The sequence below is a fragment of the Corvus kubaryi genome, unplaced genomic scaffold (genome assembly GCF_017639235.1).
Source record: "Corvus kubaryi isolate FWS band 111438036 unplaced genomic scaffold, C.kubaryi_AGA036_p1.0 37385, whole genome shotgun sequence".
NCBI lineage: Eukaryota > Metazoa > Chordata > Aves > Passeriformes > Corvidae > Corvus > Corvus kubaryi.
Genome location: NW_024581127.1, coordinates 15957764 through 15984966, shown reverse-complemented (window position 1 = coordinate 15984966; position 27203 = coordinate 15957764). Strand labels below are relative to the sequence as shown.

The 27203-nt window shown below is 41.8% G+C and overlaps 1 protein-coding gene across 1 annotated transcript in view; it reads left to right on the top strand.

Moving 5' to 3' along the window:
• NCALD (neurocalcin delta) overlaps nt 1–27203 on the top strand; it is a 57956-nt gene that overhangs the window by 16378 nt on the left and 14375 nt on the right. Inside the window, exon 2 of the mRNA XM_042035696.1 lies at nt 24086–24482. Coding sequence (XP_041891630.1) covers nt 24105–24482 — 378 coding nt within the window. The 5' untranslated portion in view covers nt 24086–24104. The remainder of the gene's footprint in view (nt 1–24085; nt 24483–27203) is intronic.

Genomic DNA, 27203 nt, shown 5'->3' with positions numbered 1-27203 from the left:
GGGTGTTAGCAGATGTGTTTTGCTCTGCTTCAGTCTCCCAGTGGGTCACGAAGCCAAATTCATTATTCAAATGATTGCACTTATTTCTCAGACTTAGTACACTTTTTTTTTAATGAGAATTTGGAATGGGGTGAAAATTCTTTTGTGTTCTGGCATATGTCCCTCATATCTTGGCTTGCAGAGGAATAGCAAAAATGATATTTGTACCCCTTACATTCAAAATGTGTGAGACTATAAATATCTATGTAATAAATATGTAGTCCTAAAACATTCCTGCTTGTTCTTCAATTAAGACTCTGAGACTTCTCCCCCAACATCTCCCTGTGAATTCTGACAAATATCTGACTCTCTTCTTCTTTTTGCTGAAGGGCTTAGAGACTTAGGAGTTGATGGTGACATCTCACAAACCAAAGAACACAGCTACTTCTCTTTTGGGCTCAAACAGACCAACAGAGGAGAAATTACTGAGCTGCCTTTTTGATGACAGGAAAATCAGTCCTTGTCCTCCTTCCCATGAGTAGTTCAGGTTTTGGATATCTCTCAATGTTATCAGCTATTTCTTCTGAATATGTTGTATAAATGAGAACTGAATGAACTGAATGAGAACTAGTTCCTTTAAAAAGAGGAGGAAAAAGAAGAGGAAAAAGCCTTTGGAAATATTAAGTCAGTCTAGTTAAGTTTGTTTCCTACTTATAATTTAGCTTCTTTTTATAAACATTAGAGCATTCTCTGATCTGAAGAATAAGCTTTCACCTTTTAATATTGAGGGCTGGCTGAAAAGCCTTCACCTAGTGCCTACATCTGAGATGTTGTAAAGTCATGGACCAGGTACTCCTGTGACACTCCAGCCTTCATCTTACTTGTTTGGTGGACCAGTTATCCTGGATGCAGCTCTAAGAATAAGTGATTTGAGGATTTGTCTGCTGAGTGATCAGGTAGAAAAGGCTTTACGTTGTTATGAGGTTTCATTTTCCAGCTATTTCTGCTAAAATCAGGGAACTTTACATCAAGAAGGAATTACATAATTCAATATGACACTCTATGTTGAGCAAACTCAGACTGTGTTCTGCTCAAGCAATTTTGTGAAACTAGCCTCCCGTATTTCTGTTTCTGCCTGACACCAACCCATAAATTTGGGATTCACTCACTCACTCTCTAGATTTCAGAGATGGTATTGACTAGATTTCTATAGCTTGTATAGAGACAGTGAAATTTAGGTTTCTGAATCTGGAGTTTTCTGTAGGTAAGTAATGTGGAGAGTTTGATGTTAATCCCCTCCTGAGCTGTTGTCAAAGGATGTAGCTTGTTAGAGGTTGATTCTAGATTCAAAGCACTCAGTGTGTACCTCACACATGCTCTGACCCTTGCTGTGCCCGATGGTGGATCCTTTCCACCAAGGAAGCTCTCTGCTGATCTGAACCCAGCAGAGGGAACGCTTTTGGTGGTCTCTGCCTCTCCCGTCAATAGAGGGCCCAGAGTGAAGATGAGCAGAGCCAGACGGCTCGGTCCCCAGTGCATACAGAACTCATGGTATCAGTCAGAGAAGTCCCTGGGGGCTGCAGCCCCCACACCACCCCACGGGCTAGTGCAGAGTCACAGTGTGCAGCCAGATGCCTGGAGCCAAATTTCTCCCTCCTTTCCTCCCTTCCCACGGCATCATCTCTTGCTGAGAAACTTGAATGTAGGAAGCATCCAAACCAAAAGCATAGGGAGGGGAGCATACCAGTCTGCAGCTGCTTAGCATCTCAAAAGGAAGAGTGAATTCCTTGTATCTGACAATCAAGATGCAGGCAGCCACTTTATTGACAGAATTAGTTCATATTCCAGTCCATCATGTGTACAGATAATGCACTGTGGGATTAAGCTACTGTAGCAATAAATTTCCTAACCTAATTTTAAAAGATAAAAGCTCCAGTGAAGTGAGGCTTCATGGCACACTCCACTCCATTCAATTTCCAGTCCTTCAGAAGAGCAAGCAAGAAAGCCCTCCCTCAGGTTGCTGCTCCGCATCTCTGACCTCCTCCTCCAAAAGCAAATCTTCCAGGGAAGAAAATAGAGCACCACTAAATCTCCCCTCCCTCTGGCTACCAGCATCTGCTGTCACTCTTCTCATCTCATTTGAAAGGTCACATGGAGCAGGGCTCTGAGAAGCCCTCCAAGTAAAATAAGGAGGAGTGCTATCTTGCACCAGAAGACCTGCCTCCCCTTGTCTGCTTCCTCCCCTCTTCTGCAGCAGTTCCTGACCACCCTGCTCTTCCAATGAGTGTCAGATACAGGCACAGGCACTGCCAGTCCAGTCCCTGCACCTTTGATCTGGAAACAGGAGTAGCTTCTGAGTACTGGTGGCACATGAGATGCTGATTACCACTGTCTATTGCAACTCAGCAGCAGGAGGAGGAAGGACAGAGCAACCTGTGGCACAGTGATGCTAGGGAGACATATCAGGCCTTTGTTCATGTTTTGGGGTCAGGGAGGGCTGAATGCACTGGGCATCACACGAAGGTCAGACGGTGTCTGGGCACTGCTCAGTACCCACAGGCCTCCTGTGGCAGCAATTGAGGGATGGGTATTGCAGCCAGTGAGGAAACCCTAAGAGCTGACCATTTTAGGCTGGATGGCAGCTTGCACCTCGGCAGTGCAATTGCTGAACTTGTCCATCTCTGCAGCCTCAGAGATGGGAATGGCTCTACCACGGTGTGGTCGAGCCCCAGGGAACAAGGTGGCTGTGTGTGCATGGGGCAGCTGTGCAGGGAGGGAGTCAGGTGCCCCTCAAGGCATCACAGGTCAGAATCAGAGAATAGTTTGGGTTGGGAGGGACCCTTAAAGGTCATCTAGTCCAACCCCCAAGTCATAACAGGTCATTGATTTCCATTCATGATTGAGCTGCCTTGCACTGCTAGTGAGACCAGAGTTTCTTGGAACTTCACTGAATTAAATTTTCATCTGGCCATGCTGCAAGGATGGCATTGTCAGAAACCACAGGCATGAAGCCTATGTAATGCTGGTGGCAGTAGCTTTATTTCTCTTGGCCATGCTAGGGGAGTTTGCAAACTCCACCAAACTTCTCTGAGCAATTGGTTGTCTTCACATTTGAAAAGGCAGCATTTACATTGCAGGCTCCAGCAATGTGCTTGGTATGTGCTAGTTTAACATAATTTTAAGCCATTGATGAGGAGAAAAAGAAATCCTTGTGTTGATGTGTTGTCTTCCTTTATGAAGGTTAAAATGTTTGGTGCTCTGAACAGTGTGCTAAAAGCATCTGCAATAGGGAGACAGTGGCATCTTGTTCGCTTGGAAACTCCCAGGAAAAAATATTCATAGCTTCTATATTACCAAAATCCAAATAAATTAGTGCTGTTTGTGCTGTTTGAGGGCTTAGAGTACAGTTCAAAGGGAAATCACACAAAAAAAGGTATCATTTTCAGGTACTCATACCCTGCCCATAATTATTGCCTGCACTGAGGACTGCTACAACCTAATTACTTGCACCAGCTTCACAGCTGGCCTCCAGCCAGCAGCTGAGGTTCATCCCAGTACTAGATATGAACCTCAGACAAAGTTTACAGGAAGCCTTCGAAAATACCAGTTGGTGGTTTCAGTAGGGTTCAGCAGCACCAGCTCCCTGGGCCTTCCTTTGCCTGCTTATTTTCGTATCGTATTTTACCATCTGCATTTCAAAGAGGAGTGTTTGCAAATTTTTTATGAACCAAGGTTGATATTAGGCACTAAAGTGGACAAATGCTTTTTGCCTGGATTCTTTGGCCAAAATGCGCATTGCTTACAAGTTCCCATTTAAAACAGTTGTCACTCAGGTGTGTAAAACACTCTGAAAAGCCCTTTCCTTCACTGCTGGCTCTTGCTGCAAGCGGTTCCAGTCATCCTGCACAGCTCCAGGAGCTGCCTGTCTTCTCTGTGCACAGCACACCCATGTTATCCCCCTCCACCTCTGTCTCAGCTTATCCTCCCTGTCTCTGCTGTGATTTTTATTTGATTGGGCTTTGTTTGATTAATGGCCTTGTTCTTCTCCACTTGTATGTGCCTGAGGAGCTGCAGTGCTTGATGGGATGCAAGGTGGAATGGACTGTGGCCAGAGCCAGGACAGAGTCTCGGGAGGCACTGGAGGAAGTAGGCCAGGCACTAGGGTGTGACAAGGTCAGGTGTTTCTGAGGAATCTAATCAGTCCTGTCAGGTCTCTCTCAGCCAAGCCAAAGAGGTCTCCAGGCTCAGTTCTGCAGGATCTTCCAGGAATGCTGCTTGTAGTGCTGGACATCACTCTGATGTATGCTGTGATTACTCTGCTGGCCTGAGGGAGGGAGACATCTGCATGTTAGGGGAAGATCTGGCCCATTTCCATCATGCTGCATTGTCGTTTTCCACAAAAGTATTTACCAGCGGTTTCTCCAGTCCCTTGCCAAAAAAAAGAACAGTTTTTCTTCCTTCAAATAAGAGTGAATGTAGCATTTGAACTACATATACATATTTTTATACTTGGTAGTTTCTTACAATAAATGTGCCACATGGCCTAGGATGAAATTGTATTAGAGGAACCAGCACATACATCAAAGCTTTGATTGTAAACTTCCATCTCAGAGAAGGAGATGAGCAATCTCTATGTTCAATTATAACTGCAGATATTTCCTTTTTCCTAAGATAGTGTCTGTTACCATGGCCACAACCTTCAGAGTTTTCTGGCTATTTTAAGGTCATTACTAGGAGTGAAAGAGCAGATGTTTAATTACATTCTTCTTATTCCATTCACTAGGTACAGCTGACATTTTAGAAGTCCTCAGTACAAAAAAAAGTCCTTTTTTATTGTTTATCATTTTCCTAGAGAAAAATAGCAGAAGCTAATTAATATATGCCAATATGCACTTTGTCTACAACTTCTAAGTAGAGGGGAGAAAGCAGTTTCTTGACATCTTAAAGACTGGGTATTAGATTGGTATTAGCAGTAGTCAGAGGGAGGTGAAAACCATGCTATAGAAAATATACCAGTTTTTGTCCTGGTCACTGACAACCCCAAAGGATTGAGAATATCCTTTGAATGCTTTGATTTTCACCCAAAGAAACACTGTTAAGCCAGAGCCATGCATTTGCACATCCCCAGCAGAGTCCTGCACGGGCCCTGCTGCCCAGGTGTTGTGATTGTCAGCATCCCCACTGTGTGTAAAATCCTCTGGGATTTATCAAAACATGAGACCTCACCAGAAACTTTTCTCCACCACATTGTGGCATTTCTGGTTTGTGAATAGAGACAATAATTATTCAGGAGATTGCTCAGCCAACAGGACTGCAGGGCACGTGGTCCCCTAGATCTCTCTTGGACCGTTCATGGTATGTTCCTCTTTGCTTAGTGTCCTAGGTTACAGTGTAAGATGTGCCCACAAGCATGTATTCTATCACCATCTTCATGAGCTGTTAAAACCAGGTGGGGCAGTGCTCCCTGCCTCCTCCCTCAAGACTATGTCCTGTTAATGGCCCATCAGCGTCTTATCTCATGACTCATCATTCCATTGTGAGATGCTCCACCCAGAGGGAGAAACCAAGCATCCCATCCTGGATATAAACTGAGATTTTTTTGAAGACCTCAGGCAGGCTTTCCCACTGGATTTCCAGAGGACAAGAGCTACATACCTATCACTGGATCTTCTGAGGAAGACCAGATCTTCCTACACAGGATCACCGCTTCAACAGAACCACATCCATTCACTTGAGGAGGACTGCAGCCACCACCTTATCGGACTGCTGCTGCTACCCTGACTAACAGGGTCAGGTCATATCTGACTCTGTCAGTTTAAATCAGTTTTTTCCCTGCCTTGTTTTATATTTATATTTATATATATATATTAGTAAAGAACTGTTATTCCTGCTTCCCATATCTTTCCCTGAAAGCCCCTTGATTTCAAAATTATAATAATTTGGGGGGAAGGGGTGTTGCATCTTCCATTCCAAGGGAGGCTCCTGCCTTCCTTAGGCAGACACCTGTCTTTTAAACCAAGACACTTAGACAACATTACCACCTGTGTCACGGTATAGAAGATTTGTTCATTAAAGCTTCCTGGACTCAGGGTTGCCTAAGTTTAACGTTTTGTCTGTAATGATGGTGACTCCAGTATGTGATGAAGGCCTTGTCATCTTCCTGTGCACACCCCTCCCCACTAGACTCTTCTCAGGCCAAAGGAGCAACTTGATTAGAAGAAAGATGAAGTATGAGGTAGGTCCTGAATCCTACTGAGACCGGTATGTAACTTGGTTTATGCGGAGAAATGTCACAAGAAGGCAGCCTCTGATGTCTGCCCACTTCCAGGGACAAATTGCTGCTGAGCAGGGACTTCTGGGTGTTTGGCTTGCACACGTTTGGATAGAGCAACCCTACTTCTCATCCCACTCTTGCTTTCAGTGTCTAAACTTGCATGGATCTGGTCTCTTGTTGCTCTGTGCCTGACCTCTTCACCAAAGACTTCCTTGATGTACTGAAGTGTTGGGAAGGTGGATGCCCTAGGGAAAGGAATCATGAGATGTGAATTCGTATCTCCACATTCAGGCTGTTCTCCCTTCCGTTCTACAGATAGGTGTTCTAGACCAATGCTGTTAAACACCCTTTTAAGTATTTTCTTGACTCAGAGCTGGTGGGTATCAGCTTCCCAATGAGTTACATTGTTTACAATGAGTTACATGAGATTTCATTGTTTAACTGTTGCTGCTCAGCTCCTCATGGTGGTGAAGTTTGCTCTAGCTAGTACTGCTATTAACTTGAAGCTATTAGTGTATTAAGACGACCATAATCTCATCAACAAATATGCTGATGAACACTGATTTAAAGATTTTGCAAACCAGAGCAAAGGACAGTGATGTCTTCCCCTCAAAAGCAGAGCTCACATTATGGAGGGAGATTCAGCATGGGACTGAAACCCCAAATGGAAACAGAGATGCCAAAAGAGGGAGTTCAGGGTCAATGGCTGTAGAAAATCCCACGATAAGAGATGTGTTCAGTGTCCAGCAGCTGCTCAGTATCCCTGCTGCTATGTGATGCTTACAGAATCTCCACACACAGCTGCTGCTGGGCAGGGGGAGGAAGAGCTGGCCAACCATGGATGTGCCTCTCAGCCACTGTGGAGAGAGTGCTGGCTGCCCAACAGTCCCTTCTCCTCTGACCATGTGCAGCTTGGCTGTCATGATTTTGCCTGTATTTTGGGTTATGCAACTATTTTGCTAAGTTGCAATCTCTTGTATTGCTGTAAAAGCTGCTCTTATCTGTGCAGACTCTGTAATTAAATATGACCCCTCTCATATCATGCCTACAGTACACTATGCACTGTCCAAAACTCTCAGTTCCTTACACTTTGTCCCATTCACCTGTTCCTCAGAGATGTCAGAGTCCTTTCTGTGTTGGCAGTGAGTTCAGCAGATAGAAGGTTGAGCTTTGGGCTTTAGGAACTAATTCCTTCTACAGCAGTAATGCTACAATGCTACAGACTTATCCTAAGTAACCCAGCCACCTGGTCTGGCTGAGTCAGTGTAGGACAGAAAGAGTCTTCTGCCTACATAGAAGCATAATCACCCTTGAGCAGGAAAGGAGGCAGAAGAGCATCCATTCAGAGGACAGCACATTTTTTAGGCAATCCCTTACTTAAGGCATGTTTTTAGTTTGCAGTGATGGAAGAGAAGCAAGTGCCTTGCTTACAACATCTGCTTCACGCTCCATGCATGACTGATCACATCTCCTGCTGCAGCAGCTCAGCAGAGCTGCAGTGCCAAGGTCATGTGAAGGTGCAGTGGGTTCTGTGCAAAGCAGCTGTGACAGCTGACCTCAGATCTGTCCCATCTACCAGTTCTGGAGGACCCATTTGGTTCTTTCTTTAGGGCATTCATAGTTCAGTGTGGCATCCAACTCTGCACCCTGCTCCCCACTCTGGGTTGTACTAACCTACATGATAACCTAACCAGGGGGTGTCTTGTCTTCTCCTCTTGAAAGTGTGTCCATCTAGGTAATGCTATATATATAAATATATGTTGTATAATAGTTCATACGTGTGCATATGCTATATTACGTGAAAAGATAAAGGTGAATTTTCAAATTCAAATAGTTGGAAAGGTTGAAATTTGGATGATCTGTGCTTTTCTCTATTAACTCTTCTAGCATGCATCTCTTTCATATAATAGGAGCATATGGATTAGTGCAGTCAGATGTGCCTTTCCATTGTGCTTCATTTTTGTGACACCGCTTGGAAAGTAGTTGCAGAAGTCCAAGAGCGGGGTCTCCTTGTGAATAAGGAAGATGGCTTTGGAGAGAGGAAATTTACTTACATTTCAGAAACTGCGCACCCCTGAGTCTTTTATTCAGTGCATCTGCAAGCAGAGAGGGTCTTGCAAATCGGTGGAATCTGCCCAGCATCACGCCACCACTCTCGCCACAAGTAGTTTGTGTACAAGGGGCTCACGTGCATTGCTGTCCCATAACGTGTAACTTTGCCCATTTGCTTGAGTATGGTCATTTCACTATGTCAAGAAGTATCTGGAGAGCTTTCTATTTTGAACAATCCTATCTATGTGTCTTTCTCAGAATGAGGAAGATGCATCCCTGTTCCATGATGATTACAATGCACCTTTCAGTAGGGTCTCAGTGTGTTTCTAGATCAGCTCATCAAGGACCCGTAGTTTCCTCTGTGAATGTGCTATTCTAGACATTTTTTGGTCAAATTTTAGTTAAATATGCTTTTGTTATCAGCTATCTTTGTAAATGAAAGGGATCAGAGTATATAAAAGCTTTAGAGTTCCCAGATGAAGAAGCTGATGTCTCAAATGGCCATTCAATAGATACAAGAATGATAATCTACTGAGCTAGACTCCTGCAGAGTTTTGTACTGATGCTTTTGTACTGATGAGGACACCCAAGCTTGTGCTGGTGAGGATCACCTGCTGGTACTCTGCCAAGGAGCAGCACATGCAGCCTCTTGGGAGCACTAATACAGACCTTTGGTCAGAAGACAACCCCATTATTGGCTTCCTAATAGGTGCATAACTAAGCAGTGGGTGGAGAAGGGCACACAGAACTTGTTTAGAAAGACCATTTTCTTTTCCCTGCGTAAGGAACAGGAAATATCCAAGTGGTGAGACGTGCATTATTTCACAGCAGCTCCCCAACTTCCAACTTTTGTGTTTGAGGTGGCAACAACTCTTGTGCCAGGACTCCATCAGACCACTTCTCTGTGGCTAGCCAGCATTACAGGGCATGTCTTGTCCTCCTGTAGCTAGTAGTCCCTGCTGGAGGTCCTATCACATCCATGCCCTCAACTCCTTTGGAAGGGTCTATAGATACGTGGGCATGAAGACTGCTTCCAGGTCTCTGTGAGATAGATCAGGATTTATTCAGGGACTGGAAATTGGGAGCTCAGCATGGGACACCCCTGCCCACATAGTGGTGCACGCTTGTTTCTGTGCACATATAAAACTCAGAGTAGAGAGATCCCATCGTTTAAGTGAAGTACATGTAGTTGAACTTTGGCCTCCACTGCTTTGACTGCAGAAGAAAACAAGGGTCTAAAAATAAGGAAATGTTTGCCTCTTGGAAATTTTCTAAGCAATTAATCTAAGAATTATTGATGTTTCTAATTTTGTCAGAAGAGGGAGGACCATCAGTCACACTCAAAAATACCAGCTCTTTGCTGATAACTCATAAAGTGGAATGTCTTTTTAATGAAGTTGCCAGAAGAAAGGTTTGCTGCCAAAATCAAGGATATTGCTCTATCCCACTCATACTCCTTCATCAAGGAAACTGCCAAGAAAATTCTGTCTTTCTCCTGAAGTTGTTGTGTGGGATTTTTTTTTCTTTTTCTTTTTTTTTTAAGTGCCTGAAAACCAACTCCAAAGCCAACTTTACTTTTAAAAGAAGTAATGATAATATATGCTAACAGGAGGTTCCACAAATCAGTATAAGATCACTGAAACCAGTTCTCATCTGATCACATGAATGAACAACGTGTGGGTTTGAACTGTGTTCATGATACGATGATAGCTCCATCTTTCATTTAGATTGAGATCAAATGAATATTACTGAGTGCTGGGTGGTAAAGTGTGGATAAGTCACTGTTTTATCATTCTGTGGAGACTGAAGTGAAAATATCCTTGTTTTGATGTAACTGAGCAATAGATTTTAAAGCACCTTGCAATGAAATAGATACTGTTGCTTCACGAATGGCTCCCTTTCCTAGAACTTTGATTAAAAAGCAATGAGCCTCACAGGGTACATCCTTCTTTTAATAAAGAAAAAACAAGCAGAAAATCAGAAGCTTTCTATATACATTTGCATAGTTATCAATTTCTTAATCTTTCTTGGAGGATTCCTTTGGTAATTCACAGGAGGATCCTTGTGTTGCTCACTGACTTGAGTGACTTTCCAGTGAATTCGTTAGAAGATCAAGATCTGAGACGTATTTGGTGGAACAGGATGTGCTTTTATTATTGAATAAGTGATTTGTATGGTGATTTTATATGCCTCTTTACAAACAGTGGGCTGATTCTTCAGTGTTCATCCTGTTTCTAAGCAGTGGAGCTTCACTGGCTTTCATAACATTGGTAGCAGAGGAGAGAATTAGGAAATACTTGATGCATGAAGTGAGAGGAAGCATGGAATGTCTGAGGAGTGGGTAGGGACAGAAATTATTGGTGAAGGTGATGTGGAAGAGAGAATTAATCACTTGAAGGTATTTTAAGGACATTTTAAAAGCTACGTATAGCAAGCAGGAATAGAGAGACATTTAAAATACAAGACCTTTATTTTTATAAGGCATGATACTGAGAATGCAGGAGGTTATTACTGTAGTAAGAATGGGTCATACAGGGCATACAGAGCAGGAAAAGAAACTGGAACAAATGTCAGAGACAGAACTCTCTATTGGTGAGATTATGATTATGTGAGAGCATATGTCACTGAAAGGATCTGAAATATTGGCCATCAGGTAACTGGTAAATCTTTCATTAGCCACAGGCAAAATATTCTCATTAGAGTCAACATCTCATACTTACATACATTTCTGCTCCTTTCCATGTCTGAAAAGTAATGCTTCCCAGGAAAAGGAATCAGATCACCACAATCTGAATTTCTAATTGAACATTGGTGATGATGCTGTTCAGAGTTCAGAAATTGCTCTTAAAAACAGCACTACTGTTACTCTGCCATTAATGCAAAAGCAGCAAGGTAAATTATGGTAGATGAAATGGTAATAGTTTTCTAATAAGTAGATACTAAATACATCTTTGCTACATATTTCTTTTGGATGATTTAACTAGAGAGAGACACAGAGATTAAGCCATAGATGGTCTTCTTCCAAGGTTTCCAAACCCTGCTGCTTCAGACATGATATATTTCATTGTTAGGATATTGTTTTGATGGTGCATGGCATCAAAAATACAAATGCTAATAGTGGGAATGGACACGTATAGGAAATGTGCAAAAAATTAAGAGAAATTATATGATACAGACTTTTTCAAAGATAATAGGAAAAAAGAGATTGTGTTTATTTTAGGGAGCTAAGGGATAGTAGTGAAAAGTAAGAGGTAAGGGAAAAAGATAAAATATAAGAAAGGACAAAGTTTTATATACTAACACAATAAATAAAAGTCCTAGAAAATGAAAAATGGGGAAAGGCATTAAAACTCACATACAAGAAATCTCAGAGAAGCTGACATCTTGAGAACAGCAAAGAGGCAAAAGTAAACTGGCCTAAAAATGTAACAGGATCAGCTGTTCTGTTTATTTACAGTCACTAGGAAGTGGTGAATAGTGACATTTTATTCCATGTTGGATATAATCTGGTTTTCCTAAGGTTAAACTTTGGAAAAAAGCTTTCTGGTTCTGCCACTTCTTCTTTTCTACAACAGTAATACAAATTGTTTGTTGTTCACATGAGAAAAAACAGTTCGTTTGTTTGAAGACAGTTATCTGATGGACTTTGTTTACTCCCTCAGAGGATGTTAGTAGTGAAGGAAGATGTGCTGTTAACCCTTTCTTTTGTGAAGGAGTTCATCTTAGTTGAATTTACCAAAAATTTTCAGTGATGGCAGAAAAGTTTTTGATCTGATAATTCATATTTTTCCATCTAGATTTTGTCCTGGGTTTTATACAGTATTTCTTGTTGCAATTTATGCAATGCTATAAATTTGTCAAAAATTTTTGTTGAATCCATGCAAACAATTTTTTACGACACTCACTATAATGACTATATGATACATGGGATTTCAAAGGTTCCTTTGTAAACCAGTATTGTCTTTATGAGTGTCTACTACCTACACTTAATGTTGAGAACTGCTAGGGTTTTGTTTATTGATAACAAGCAATAGTAGGAACATCAAGATTATACAAGCATTTGTTTACGTGTGTGTGATAGAGAAGCACAGCAAATTATTTTTGCACTCAATTTGTCAAATGTTTTTCTATGCCTCTTAAGGGAGTTTGCTTACCGACCTTTATCATGTTGTTCAAACTCCCAAATTCATTCCTGTTGAGTAATTTCTAAAATCAGGCAGCACACTGTGTTATGCATGAAATAGCAGTTGGGTAAGACACGGGTCTGTGTTTTTCACGGCGGGCTGTCAGGACTGGATGTCATTCTAACTTTCAAAGTGAATACAAATCAAAATCTTCTTCCAGTAACTTTATAGATTATATCCAAGCTAAGTTTTTTCAGGTTTGTACACAAATGGTGCTCAGAGGGAACAGAATCTGCACATTAAACGCCTGTTGTACACACCCAGATGCAGCCCTCCCAGGTCAGCTGTCTGTGTGGAGAAGGAGCATAAGGTGGCTTGAGCAATCATCAGATTGTTAGGGAAAAGGGAAGATAGCATCATCACCAATGGTAACCACATCCTTGTCCACAGAAACTTTTCAAGGGGCACAGCAAAGCACCTGAACTGGGGTTCATGGCTGAGCTTCACAAGTTGACTATTGCTGGACCAGTTTGGGGGCAACTATCTGGTTTTCCTGTACCTTATCTGCAGCACGAAGATTGTATGCAAAGACAGAGAAGAGGTCTTAGGAAAAAACAGCAAGACATTGTCTTAAAACAAAATTAAAATATTCCTTTCTTTCATTTCTGCTAAGATCCTTCATGTCAACATATCCTCTCAAATAGAATTCATGTTATGACTTATCTGGATGAAGTTAACTTTTGAAATAAGATGTATTTATTTTGCTGTTAATGTTCAAAAATAGGCGTTTATCATGGAGCAAATATTCTATTTAAATTATCAATTAAAAACCTTTGTGAAATGGAAGTAGCTTACTGTGCTGCAATTTGGGAATTACGAGTTGCTTTCAAATGTAGGAGCTGTAGGCTGTGCCATATGTCACTGGGAGGATGTTTTCTCATATATTCACAGAAAAATCTTGATTTGAATGATGAATTCCATGAACTTGGCAGTAGAGCATGAGGAATAAAATAGAAGTGGCTAGCCTCAAACTTCCCTAGACAAGTAGAAGCTAGAAACTTGCCATATGTCATTGACTTCCATGAGCAATGCTGAACAGTAGAATGTCACCCAGTCTTGCAGCATTAAATACTGCCCTAAGTCATTAATACAAAGCAGATGGCTTTGTTGTTGATTAGAGCTGGTTAGAATCTGAAATTCCCATTCTAAAGGAAATTTTGACATTTGTATTTATTTTCACTGCCTGTTGGAACAAAACATCAAAATTTCCCAGTGGGATGGATATTAAAAATTATCTGGAAACACCAAGTTATTTCACTTCATTGGCATTGAGTTGTTTTCTCAATAATACCAAACCAGAATAATTCTAAAATTAATCAAATGTACATGCCAAGATGAAATTAATAAACATACAAAGTAACACTGAAATGTTTTTGCCATGTTAAAAGGAAAAAATTAAATTGAAACTATAAATTATAACATTTTTACAGAATTTGTTTTCTTGAATATGACAAAACATTTTGATTTCAGCTAAGCTGCGTTACCTAATGGAAATGGGTTCTACTGGAAAAAAGTTCACCCTGTGCTGTTTGTCCAGGGCCGGTAACGTAAAGGATCATCTTGCAAGTTCAAGGATGTAAAAATTCTGAGAAATTAGACATGCACAAAGAGAAAATTAGTACAATATCTGCAGTTTAGGAATATCTTTGAAGACTGCTTTAAAAATTCCTACAACTCCCACGAAATTCATTTATTCATCTTGATCTGTCTTACATTAGGTCTCTTTTGTTCGGGCACACTCGAGAGTGCTAAGTGCTGGACAAATCATCCCTGGCATGGACCTTCATATTCATGAACTTGTAAACTGTGACATTATCTTAGTGTGTCTTGTTTCCTCTCCTTAGCAAAATTCTGGTCCTGACTGCCAGAACCTCCCACTCCAATCTCCAGCTGCCTACTTTCCTGGAGAAAGTTCCAATAGCTCTCTTCAATATGGAACAAAAACTCACAGTTGCTCTCTGGGTAGGAGCTTCCACAATCATTCGTTTCCCTATCATAAGAACATCTTTAAAAATATCTAGTTTGCCAGCTAATGGCTCAATTTTTTCCAGTATCATGATTTCTTCTTTTTTTTTTGTCAACACCCAGTCTCTGCTGTAGGATAGGAGACCATCTGTTAACAATTTTTTAAGGGTAGTCTAAGCACAAATGTCACTCTTTTGGAGTCACATGCTATTTATTTACAAACATAAAAAAATCAATATCATGAATTCACATCAGCTTCTAGTCTTACTTTGTGCAACAGTAGCTTTCTGCTTTAGTTTCCACTATCCTCCACCAAGGTATTGCATATAAGATTACATAAAAGGACCAAACAAGATGTAGGACAGATTAGAAACCTGATGAAGTTGCTGCTGGATGAGTTTGATGACTGGTGTGCTCAGGTGCACTGGGGAAGATTATGTTACTACTGGTGAGTGCCCTGCACGAAGGAGAGAAGCCCTACGCAAGAAAGGAGAATAAACCGGGTTTGGCGTGGCTGGACATGTGAGAATCAGGATAAAGACAAACATCAGTGACGCAGGTGTGTAGGAAGGGTGGCTTTCCTAAAGCACTCAGGCCCTTGTTAGGTACCAAAATCAGTGGTGCTACTTTCTGGTAGGTCTCAGTTTACTGGATACAGATGCTTTTTGAGAAACTACCTATTGCACAGGTGCCCAAAGGGGAGGCGTGTTTTGTTTGAGAAGCCCGAGTTTAATTGTGGGTGCTGGGCACCTGGAAAAAGTGGGACCTTGAGCATTTTAGGACATGTGGCCCAGAAAGGTATTGTTAACCAAAGAGACTTTAGGCTCACAAGTTGCTTAATAGGAGACATAGTAACTGCAGAAAATTCCCATCATTTGGATCTTGATATGTGGTCTCCTTCTGAAAGAATGTTGATAGATAAAGTCACCTGCAGATGGAAAAGATGAGAGATTTTGCCAGCTCCCCTACTGTCGGCTTAACACCCATGTTTATAAATACTGCAGATGTCCTGTGCTTAGTGAAACAGCTGTATGCAGTAAAATCTGGAAAGGCAGCCTCCTGAGGGTGGATGTTCTAATGTACTGTTAGCAAAGTGTCTCTTGCCCTTTGCCATACAAAATTAGGCAAAGGCAAACATACTTTTACAAAAATACTATTTCCATAGAGTTTAAAAAAATCAAATACATAAATAGATATATCTAATTCCCAAAAGAGTCATCTGAAGTCTGCCAAGACAAAGAGTTAGTTATTTTAAAGACCTTAGATGGTTCTACCCAGGGTTAATGAACAAAATGTTGTGGTTTTTTCTTACACAGCATATGGTAAAGTGTTGTTTCTCAACTTCACAAATGAATGATTATGAACCAAAAAACATGTGAATATTGGCATGGTTTTTATTGTTGTGAGTTCTAAAAGAATTAGAAAGAAATGAAATTAAATAACAAGACCTTTTCTGAGTGTAAGAGGAGGGATAAACAAATCTGTATGGGTTCTTCCTCTTTTGTCTGGTTTCTCTTTTTTTTTCTCATTTCTCATTAAGGAAGAAAAGATTATTTTCAAGCCATGCTGAGTGGGTGAAACCTTTGCTGGCCCTGGGGAATGACTGTCCAATGCTTACTGCATCATTTTTTGCACTGCTCCAGGGGGGTGGCAGCACTTCCCAAAGGGATTCCAGACAAAGCCCAGGACACTGAGAAAGATTGAAGTGCTAGATACCCACCATGTGCATAGGGGAGCCCGCATTTACACCGACTTACACTTTGGAGGGTCCCTGTAGGATTTGGGAACATGGATTGCTTTATATGATATCCCCAGCACCCCCTTTTCCGTGTGTCTTCACTGCCTGTCCACTCTGCCTGAGGTTACACCTTAACTAAGCAGACAACCTTCCTAAAGTTGCTTAGGTGTGCTTTGTCTGAAGCAGCAGAGATTTTGTATAAAGTGAGAGAGCTCCATCTCCCCTCTGTGATAGCCAGGCTGTTGATGCAGCAGCAGCAAGTACCTGATTGCCAGGAGGTTAAGGACAGACCTGACTGCCCCACGCAATCACAATCTAATGGGTGGAGGTGGCCCATTACAGACGCTCCTCTCTGGTGGATAGATGTACACCAACTTCCAGTCAGGAGCAGCTTCAGAAACAAGCTCTGAGTCATAAATGCAGGGCTGTAGGATGGAAAGAGTGACCAACCATGAATGAGAGAGGAGTCACTGCACAGTGTGACACACTGAACAAATGCTCTTTTCCCCAGCTCCCAATATTAGAAATGCTCATGCCTAGTCATCCTTGTTGTACTTTACACTCCACCTTACAGGAAATGCTTTGGAAACAGAGACCTTTTCAGGAAGCCCCAGTGATGCTGAAGGCGATGCAAAGATGAGGGGTGTGAACATCAACCCTTTCACTGCTTGAGACTAAAACACTGCATATTGGTCTCAAAACACCTCCAGCTGAGACTGTGGGCATTGTTGAGAATAACATGATAAGCACTAGGCTGCTATATAGTTAACTCACTGGTGCTGAAGACAGCAGTAGTAGTGTACTAACATTTATTGACAGGGCACTGCCTTTCTGCTGCATCCCCCTCCTCCACCCTCACACCAGCCCTCATTGCTAAAATGCACAGAGGAATTATGGTAAAGAGAAATAGAAGACAAAGTGGAGCAGCTGTAGCATTTCTCTGCCAGGGCAAATCTGAAGGGAGAAGAGCCTGGGCTTTTGATGTTATCCTTGAGCCCCTCCAAGTTTGAAACATGTGAGCTCTGCAACTGCTCCTGCTTGGACTGTCCGCCTCAACCAAAACAGAGTTATAAAGGATTTGCTTTTATTTCTTGTTTTGAATTCCTCCTGGGGTAGCAGGAAAGCACAGAACAAATACTGTCAAAGGAGAAATTAGAAGCACCTTTGGTAGTGGAAGGATCCCCAGTAGGGGGCTAGAGAAACAGGAAGGTGACACTAAACGAAACAGGAACGTAGAGCAGTGAAAATGTCAGGATCCTGGAATCAAACTAAGATCCTAATACAAAATAAGTGAGTATTGTGATGAACAGGTTTGGAAATATCAGTGGGCAACTGGATGGCACATGACCCGTCTTCCTTCTGTTGATAAAGAAAGCATAAATACTGAATGATGATCCCATCTACACCTGTTCCTTGGGTTTTTTCCTCTTAATTTCTTCATTAGTCTTCATTCCTCTTCTTCGATGTCAGCTATAGTTTTAGCCAGACATATTTGGGTACTTGTTTTACTGCACTACAAATCTGTTTACTGCTGTTCCTTCTGAATATTAATAAGAGAATGTCAGATTTTTTTTATGAATCTTGCTCATGAATTTCATCTGGTTTTTTCTCTTTGCTAGTATAAAGAGATAAATGCAGGATGGCAAGGATCAAAATTTTGTTCTGCATATATTTATTTTTTTTGCTAAGTCCCTAGGTGGTTTTTAATAAATTTGGTTTTCTTTCAAAAATATGTTCCAAGATGCTGTTAAAAAAAATTAAGCAAAAGCCTTTCTTGGCAAGCATCTCCACACTGGTTACTCAAATGAACGTGTGAAAACAAACTAGAAATGGCCAGAAGGAAGCAAAGTGGCTGCTTCCAAGAGCCTGGGGGGTTGTTTTCTGTGGAATGGAAATGAAAAAAAAATTCTCTTGACCAGGTAGCGCTTACACTTCACGGTAGGAGACTAAAACCAGATAAGTTATTCTTCTCAGCACAGCTGCTGCTGCTGCTCTAACTATTCACTGTGTCCCACCAGCAGGATCCTGCACCGGCACAGGAATTTCCAGTGGGATAGTGGAGAGCAGTGCTGGAGGTGGCTCTGAGGCTGTGAATTGGGAGCTCAGGGATTGATCAGAGTTTCCTGGGCTGGAGCACATCAGAGATCAACAAACACATCCCTGCCTTGCTCACGAAGTCTCACCAGAGAGCTCCAAGATCACAGACAGTGCTTTGCCCACATTTACTGTTGGGTTTGCATTCATGATGAGGCCATGGCAACATTGGTGTCCCAGCCACAGGGAAGAGCATACAGAGATGGGAAGGGAATGTATCATTTGAGATATAGCTGTTGCTTTGAACTGTCTCATTACATAGCTCGTGGAGCAGTTAGCAGTATTACAGCCCAAAGGAGTAACTGACCTTATGAAACTTGGCTTTTATACCAGATTGTGTTCACCAAGCCTTGACTTTTTTAAATGCACATAACTTCCCCCATTATGTAAGGGCATGGCCAAAGGTGAACCAGAGCTGCATTTGGAAGCATGCGTACACTGGATCACAAATAACAACAGATTGCGGAGACTGACACATTGTGGTGAACTGGTATTTGGTATCAAGCTTTACCAAGCAGTGAGAGCAGCTGGCAGAGGGGAAGGAAGAGAGTAGTTCTAATGTGGTGAAGTTTGGTAACAGGACAAAATTTTGGTCTGGAAGCCCTGGGGACACATCCCCAGACAAAGTGTCATGCTCTGAGATGCACTGCGGTCTCCCCTTGATATCCCTCTGTTTATATGCAGGGTAAGGGGATGTCATACTGCAAGGTTTGGTCAACCCGAGGTTTGGTCAACCAGGGCAGAGCAGTACCTCTTCTCTGAGCTTGTGACAGAGCTCAGCTGTGCAGTGACAGGCAGAGAAAGAACTGGTAGGGGTGGCAGAAAGTGATGGCAGAAGAATTTAGCTTGCCAAAGCCCTATCTGCTGTGCTGTGAAGGCTGGTATGCAGTGACAAGAGAAGACTGCTCATGGGTAGGACATGAAAGAAGGTGAGATCCCTGCCATTTCCAGATGTGCAGACAGCTTGAGAGATAGGTGGTGTATATGAGTCCACTTGTCACACATCCAAGTTTTCAGTAATGATCTGACAGGAGGAAAAACCACAGCAGTGACGGTGAGTGGAGAATCGCACTCATACCTCAGAGTGGCATTGCCATGGGGGACTGACTCATGCTGGAGCACTGCTTTCTCACCACTGTCAGGTAGCAGAGCTGGCTCAGAGTGATGCTGTTGTGCTGCTCAGCCTTAGTTCATTCCAGCAGTCATCAGGAGCTTGTGCAGCTGCTTGGCAGGGATTGAAATCCCACGATTGCTAGTCTCGGGAAAATTCTCAAATTATGTGTTAGAAATATTAAAGACAGCATTGCAACCGTAAGTGGATTATTTATTGGAAACAGGTCAAACTGTGTGTTAGAAACCAAGAAACAGAAGTTTCTGAAGAGAAAAATCACAAAATGGAAGTTTCATTGCTTCTTTCTGAAAAGTTTTCTGCTTTCATTTTTACAGAGCTGGTGTCCATAGCCAAGCCTATGGTGTGTTTAACCTTGCTGTTCCCACTGGAAACAGATCAGGCAGGACTTGTTTTCAAACTTACTCTTTAGACCTTTGAGGTGATTTGTACCCTGTTAGCTATAAAGCACCCAATAGCCTAAAATTTTCATTTTTAGAGCAAGGCTTCACTGGACAAATGCCCCTTTCTCATAATACTTTTTCCCAGCACTGAACTTCCCCTCAAATTTAAGCCTAAATGAAAATTAAGAAGTCTTGTTGTCTTTGGCAGACTGAGCTCAATCAAAAAAAAAAAAAAAAGCATGGAGTTTTCTTTACATGATGGTTGTCAAGTTTGGAGAGTAAAAGCGCTGTTAGAAATGTGTTGTTAGAACTTGGTTATTATAACAAACCTTCAATAGAAAAAAGAAAACATTTATTTCTTTTAAGGAAATACATTTAGATGTTTGCATTGCATGTTTGTTTGCATTGCCTTGCTCTCGTTGCAGTGGGTTGGCTGCGTGCTGCTGGTTGCTGCAGCTTTCCAGCTCCTGCAAGGTTGTTGCTTGAGCAGGCAGCGTTTGCCTTACTCTGAGGTTCCACATTGAGGTAACAACTGTGTGTGAGCAGCAGCAAGCTGCAGGCAAAGAGACGTGATAGCACAGGTGTTCAGTGCCCTTCTGCCCAGTCAGAGCTCCCTGTGTGAGGAGAAGGCTGTAACAGCAGCGCTGTCCTGTCTGCACACAACACATCTGCTGCGCTCTCAGTGCAGCGTCGCTTTCTGCTTATGTTGAATTGTCACAGGCCAGTTGTCTGTCAAACAACTCTGTTGTCTTCATCTTAAAAACTCCACAAGTGGACCTGAACAGAGGAACCTTAAGGAATTTTGATTTCGTTTAAGGAGCATTGCCTGTGATATTTCCTCCAATAATCAGTGAACAGGGATTCTTTCCATAGCAGCTGTGCAGCAGTGATGCTTTACTTCCTGATATTCTGTAGTTGTTCGCTGAAATGGCATCAACCTTTCAAGCCATAAACACATCACATTCTTTTACCAAACAATATTGCCTTAAGAATTAAGACCTTAATATTTTAATATGTTTTTCTATATAGCAAGTCATTCATATATATCTAACACCATTGTATCAGAGGAAGAAATTGTAGAAATGCAATTAAACATATTCATTAAGCACTTAATTTGGCTTTCTTTTGTACACCTACAATATCCATTTCTCAGTATTGTCAGTATTTTACTTTGCCATTGTGATTGCCGTTCACTATTTACTTGTGTATTTTGAACTTCTAATAATTTATTAGAAATTTGAAAGACCTACAGGAATGATAAAGTGTGAAAAAATACCTAAAATCAGTTTCAGTTTTGTTTTATTCTGTGCCTTTATTGCTGTCATTGTTAGCTGACATTCTCTTAGCTCACTGCACTCTGCCCATAATCTAATCTCTTGTGAAGAGTCAGGCAGCAGTCTATGAAGTGATTGGTAAGGATCTTCAAGTGTCTTCAATGGTACTTTCTGTACTTGCACTGCAAAAGCATTTTGATCTGTTGCTGATAGATAGAACAGGCACAATAAATCCCATTGTTACAGTTCCTAGAACACCACCTATTAAAAAGGGAAAATCTGGAGGGCAAAGAACATGATAAAAGTTCATCACAAGTGGACTCAGAAATAATGCTACTAGTTTTTGACTGCATCACCTGGCATCACAACAGCTGTGCATTTCAACCTTGTAAGTCACAGATGGTTAACTCTCCCTTTCTGCCTGGAGAACACAGATTTTTCTGGTTGTGATATTCTGCAAGGCAGTGCACTCTACTCTTCTGTGTTTTTTAGTATTTGGTGAAAATATGTGATACCTACAACATTGTGCAGCTATGAAGGCATTATTTCTTAGAGTGAAATGCGGTCTTATTGGCTGTATTGAAGGGCACTGCCTGCATCTTACCTCACTATTTCATTTTTCAGAAGACATTGGACTAGAAATGTGCAAGCTGAGTTTTCAATTTTCAAATGTTTGAGTTATTAAAAAGCAGGAGGGGATTATATGGCTAATTCTAGCTCATTCCTACCACAGCTGGTTTGCACCTTAGTCAGCAATCTTCCCTCCCTACTCTGTGGTCTGGAAAGTGTGCTGCCTCTGGCAGGGTCGAAGAGCTGCTGGCCAGGGATGTGGGCAGCTGCTACCTACTCTGGGGATTTTACTGGGGGTTTTGTGTTAAGCTAGTGCCACTATAAACTGAGCCTGGCCACTTCCGCTGTCCAGTTGCTCTTCCATCCCACTGGCAGACCCTGATTGTGTTGTTTTGCCTGACATAAAGCCCTCTGGCTGCCCTAATGTAATCCATTCGCTCAGCTAATTCCCAGGTTGTTTATTTAGGGCCCTGTCCAACACCCGTGGAAGGCAACACAACGTTCAGCTGCCTCGGCAGCTGTTGGACCAGGCCTATGAAACAGGGACTTTTTTGCTGTTTTGAGGGCATTAAGAGCTTGGATTACTTAAAAACTGTACAGCATGTTTTGATCAGGGTGAAAATACAAAAGGCAGTAGAAAAAATTACCTTTGAGGTGGCATTTTCCACTTTTCAAGTGTTTTGGAGACACTTTGGAGGAAAATAAATTGTTTGGTCAACATAGTCAACCAAGCCCCTGAAAGGGTCAGGAGGTGGATAGGCCCCCACGGGGCAGGATTCTTTACCCTTCCCAGCCTCCTGTCTGTGAACGGGGGAGCCTGTTCTCCATGAACTGTGTAGGCAACATGTTTAGACAGGACATGTAGTTAGCAAACAGCCATCAGTGGATCCTGGAGACGTGGATGAATCTAGGATGGATCCCATAGTTTTTACACTTGAGAAATACAGCTTTTTGGTCATTCTGATCCAAGAGCACAGGGAATTAAGGAATCAGTCCTCTAGATGCCTTGGGGAGCTCAAATTCCTTGGGGAGAAGGGGAGCTTCCCACAAGAAAAAATAATAGCATCAGCCTAGGGGAGCCTCAATTTCTTCTTCCCAGTGCCAAATAGAAGAGACGGTAGATTAGCTTCGAATGGTGGTACATTTCTCAGTAGTTGCTTCTGTCATGTATCAATACTGTATTATTCTTCATTTTTTAAAAGTAGTATCTTGTTTAAGAAAGGACATTTTACTGAATGCTCATTAGCCATTCCAGTCATTGTTACTAAATCTATCTCTGGGCCAGAGACTCCATTCTGACAACAGTGTGAGTCATGTTTAAATTATTTTGCAATTCTACTGTACTTATCCATACATCACATCTTAGTTGTGACTGTCATTTGCATGACAAGTTCTCAGGCAGGTTTCTGTCAATAGAGAAGGGCTTCCCACAAATCAGTATAATGTTAAGCTTCCAGTAAAACTGATGTTGCTTTGTGGAGCCAAGGCACTCAGGCTCCAAAACTTAAAACCCAAAGGCATCATTCATTAGTAAATCTGCTGCACAATGTGATATGTAGCAACTTGCCTTAAATGAAATATAATGAAGGTGATTTAATAGAGACTTTATCCAGTAATACTTCTTAATGGTTAATTTAAGAGAAATGAATTTCCAATTTCATTGTCTAGGTACTTTTTTTTTTCCTTTCTTCTTTCTTTTTTTTTTAAAGAGGTTTTTTCAAAGAGCTATGACCACCCAGATTATTATTACTTAGTAATAGATCCAGTTTTTGGCTGCAAGGAAGATTAAAAACACAGTAATAGTTTGAGGTGGGGGAATCCACCGTTGATAAAATCTCTTCAGATTTTATCTTCATTTTGAAGTAAAATAGGAATTGGTCAATGCCAAACAAAAGAGGCAATTTCTGGTTTGCTTTCTGGTTAAAAAGATGTGTGTAGAAGGGCTTTGGAGCTACTGGTTTCAGTGTACACTGCAGTTGCACCTTGATCCCATTTTGGAACAAGACCAAGGGAACACAGGCCTTTGTACCAGTCTGGTTTCCACCAGAGGTACAAAAATTGTTTCTCATTAGGCCAGGTCGTCAGGACAGTGGGGTGACAGGGATGGAGGGTGTGCTGCAACACACAGCTACTGGTCAGCTGCGCCTTGCAACATCCATTGCTTACCTCGTGATTTCAGGGAGAAAATAGGATGGCAATAAATTCAATGTAATTACAGGTCTCCAGACTGTCAAAAGACAATGTAATCAACATGTAGATAAGGTTTATTAATTTTTTAAGAGTATACATGTAGTACTGGATATTGTCCAAGGTTTCAGTTGATTCCCAAGAGTGAACTATCATCAGAAAACTCATAATGCAGCATACTGTTGTTCTACACCCTCCAAGCTAATCAGTATCAATAATTAATAATAATTCATATGTGTTTGGTTTTGCTCTGCAGGTAATATTTTAATTCCAATATGGGAAAGCAAAACAGCAAACTACGCCCTGAAGTCATGCAAGATTTGCTAGAAAGTACAGACTTTACAGAACATGAGATCCAGGAGTGGTACAAAGGCTTCTTGAGAGACTGTCCAAGTGGACATTTATCTATGGAGGAGTTTAAAAAAATATATGGAAACTTTTTCCCTTACGGGGACGCTTCTAAGTTTGCAGAACATGTATTCCGCACTTTTGACGCCAATGGAGATGGAACAATAGATTTCAGAGAATTCATCATAGCCTTGAGTGTAACGTCAAGAGGAAAACTGGAGCAAAAGCTGAAGTGGGCATTCAGTATGTACGACCTCGACGGGAACGGCTACATCAGTAAGTCAGAGATGCTGGAAATCGTGCAGGTATGTGCTGCTCAGAGGCACTGCTGGGCTCCCTCCTTCAGAGCAAATTGTGAAGCAGTGTTGCACTGAGACACTGAAAGAAAAACTGGCAGCATTGGTTTATGATCTTGCATAACTGCTTGGATATAAAATGCTGTTTCACTTGACAAAGATCATGTCACAATTCAAACTCCAGCATTTAATATCCACTGCAAGTTCTTCCTGAGCGACAAGCTGCATGGATATTTCTTCCCTGGGAGCTCTTTTGGGCTGGAGCACAGCAACTAACCTCCTGATAAATGTGATTCTCTAATCCTGTCAATTAATTATGATTAATTACAGTTGAACCAAGGTATATTAGAACAACGAGGGAGTGTACTTTTAAGGAAGGCAGGCTCCCTCCACAATAAGAAGCAAATCAACATTGAAATCATGTTATTATGAAGAACCAGCTCCCATATTATAAAGGTGTTTTGTCTGCCCAATTCCAGTGAGGTCTGCATTATTAGAATCATACTAGCTGTCTTCATACGAAATTGCCAGTATAGATAAACCTTATCTGGGTAGATGATGACCCCATACATACCTTCTTTGGTTGTGTTTTTGTGTGGTGTGAGTCCCATGTCACTTTGGCTTTCTCCAACATGTTTTTGCCCTTGAGGCACATCACTCTACTGAAAGATTTAGAACATTTTTTGTATGGCAGTGTATTTACACAGCTTGAATCTGTATAATGCAGCACTGTTTAAAAAAAAAAAAAAAAGCCTGTTATCAAGATCCTTTCCTTTCCCTGGAAATTTTGAAGTGCTAACAATGTACTGTATTATTCAGACTTATATTTGCACTGAAAACCAAGGGAAAGTAATGCACACAAATTACAGGCTGTGATGGCAAGCTGCGTTTAGGGAGTCAGCCTAATGTGGTGCTCCTGTCTTTCTACCAGAGCCCTTCTCACATCCTTCAGTGGCCAATACCAGCACTTGCGCCGCTTCAGCAAGAGCAGATCCAAAGCTCAGCTGCAAATCTAGAGCTTCTGTGTCATCTTTCACTTAGTCTGTTTTGTGTACCTGTGTGTGAGTTGAGGAGCAGGACCTCCCTGTCTCTGTGCCGTGACAAACCCCATGGAATATTTGCATTAGGAGATCTACTGTTCCTTACAAATCTTCCTCTCCCCCAGGCAGGGTAAACAGTCTGTCAATTATTGTTTTTCTGGCTGTATTTCTCCTCATGAAAAAACCAAAAAGAATCCCAAAAGAACTAACGTAGTACGTAGGAAACACAGGGAGCCAAACCCAGGTGACCGCCCGCTCCTCTGGAGGAGGAGACACCGCGGGGGCTGCAGGACCCCTCGCTGCTGTTGAGGAGCCCGGGAAGGCGCTGTGCCAAGAGGCAGCACAAACCCCCCAGGCGACGAGATTTACAACCAGGGAGAACAAGGCCACAGATTTGTTCATGTCAAATGAAATGAAATGAAAACATCAGTGGCTGGATTTTCTGTAGTGAGCCAAACGAGGACCAGCAAAGCCAGAAGCTTTTTCCAGTTACCCCAGATCTGCTTGCCAGCAAGTTTAGAGGCTGAAATGCTCTGCCTGTTCTTCACGTTCACATCAGTACGAAATCATAGCATTGTCCTTTACAGCCATGATGCCATCATCAAACAAAATTGCCGCTTAGGGATCAGCATAGGGCGACGTTCTGCCAACGTGCGTATCCAATCCTGAGCAGCACTCTGGCTGCCTACAGCCCTCAGCCTGGCACTCCAGCCATCCCACTGCACTTCTTGGGAGGTTTGGCTCTCTCCTCCTTTCAGACTGAATGTGAAACTCAACTGCATGATGCTTATAATCTCACCTCATTTTGAGGGACCCAAATTTGAGGGTCTGAAATAACTGGTTTTTAGCCTGAAAAACAGTTATTTCTGTACCATGGACTATCAGCAGTTTTTCAACCAGGAAAGCTGCTCTTTCTGTGATGGAGCTTCCCATAAGGCAGTGTACTTGTAGATCTCACCCTGTTCTCTTCTTTCAGGCTTTTTTGGATGCAGGGATCTCCCTGTATTGCACTGGTCAGCCATAGCTCCTCCCAGCCGGATTGGATTTGTTGTGTAGTCTCTGGAAACGTGTTCAGCTGGTATCTGAAACTGAAGTAGATGAGCATATTTTCTTGCTTTGTTGAGAGGTTCCTTTGATGTAGAGTGATTAGATACAAAAAGCCAGCAAACAGCTATCACTTTCATTTATGAAAGATGATTATTTTTTCATATGGAATGACAGGATTCTGTATCAAATATCTTCCTGGGCACTCTCAGCTGTCATAATTTTTCTGAGAGTGGAAATCAGAACTCCAACAGATCTCTGATATATGTCTTAAAGGAACCTATTGCAAGTCCCTTATCTAGCATACATTTGCAAATTGATAGAGCAGGATTATGTTTTCATTGGGGTTTTTGCCTGAGACAACACATCAAAATGAATGCTAAAAGAAACACCTTTAGTCTGAAAGTCTTAGATTCACTGAAAAATACTTTTCCTGTTAGTGTGTGATTACTGTATTTTAAATAGCATAGGGGCAAGGCACACTGTTGTTCTTTTTCAGTCTGCTTTTCTTTGTGCTTTGAAAGCCCTCTCTCTGCAGTGATTTTCACTGTTACGCTGATGCTTCCTTGCATTGCCTTTCCATTGCTCTGGCCTAATCTAACAGCACTGAAGGCAATGCAGGCACTGCACTCCTGCTCAGCTTTGC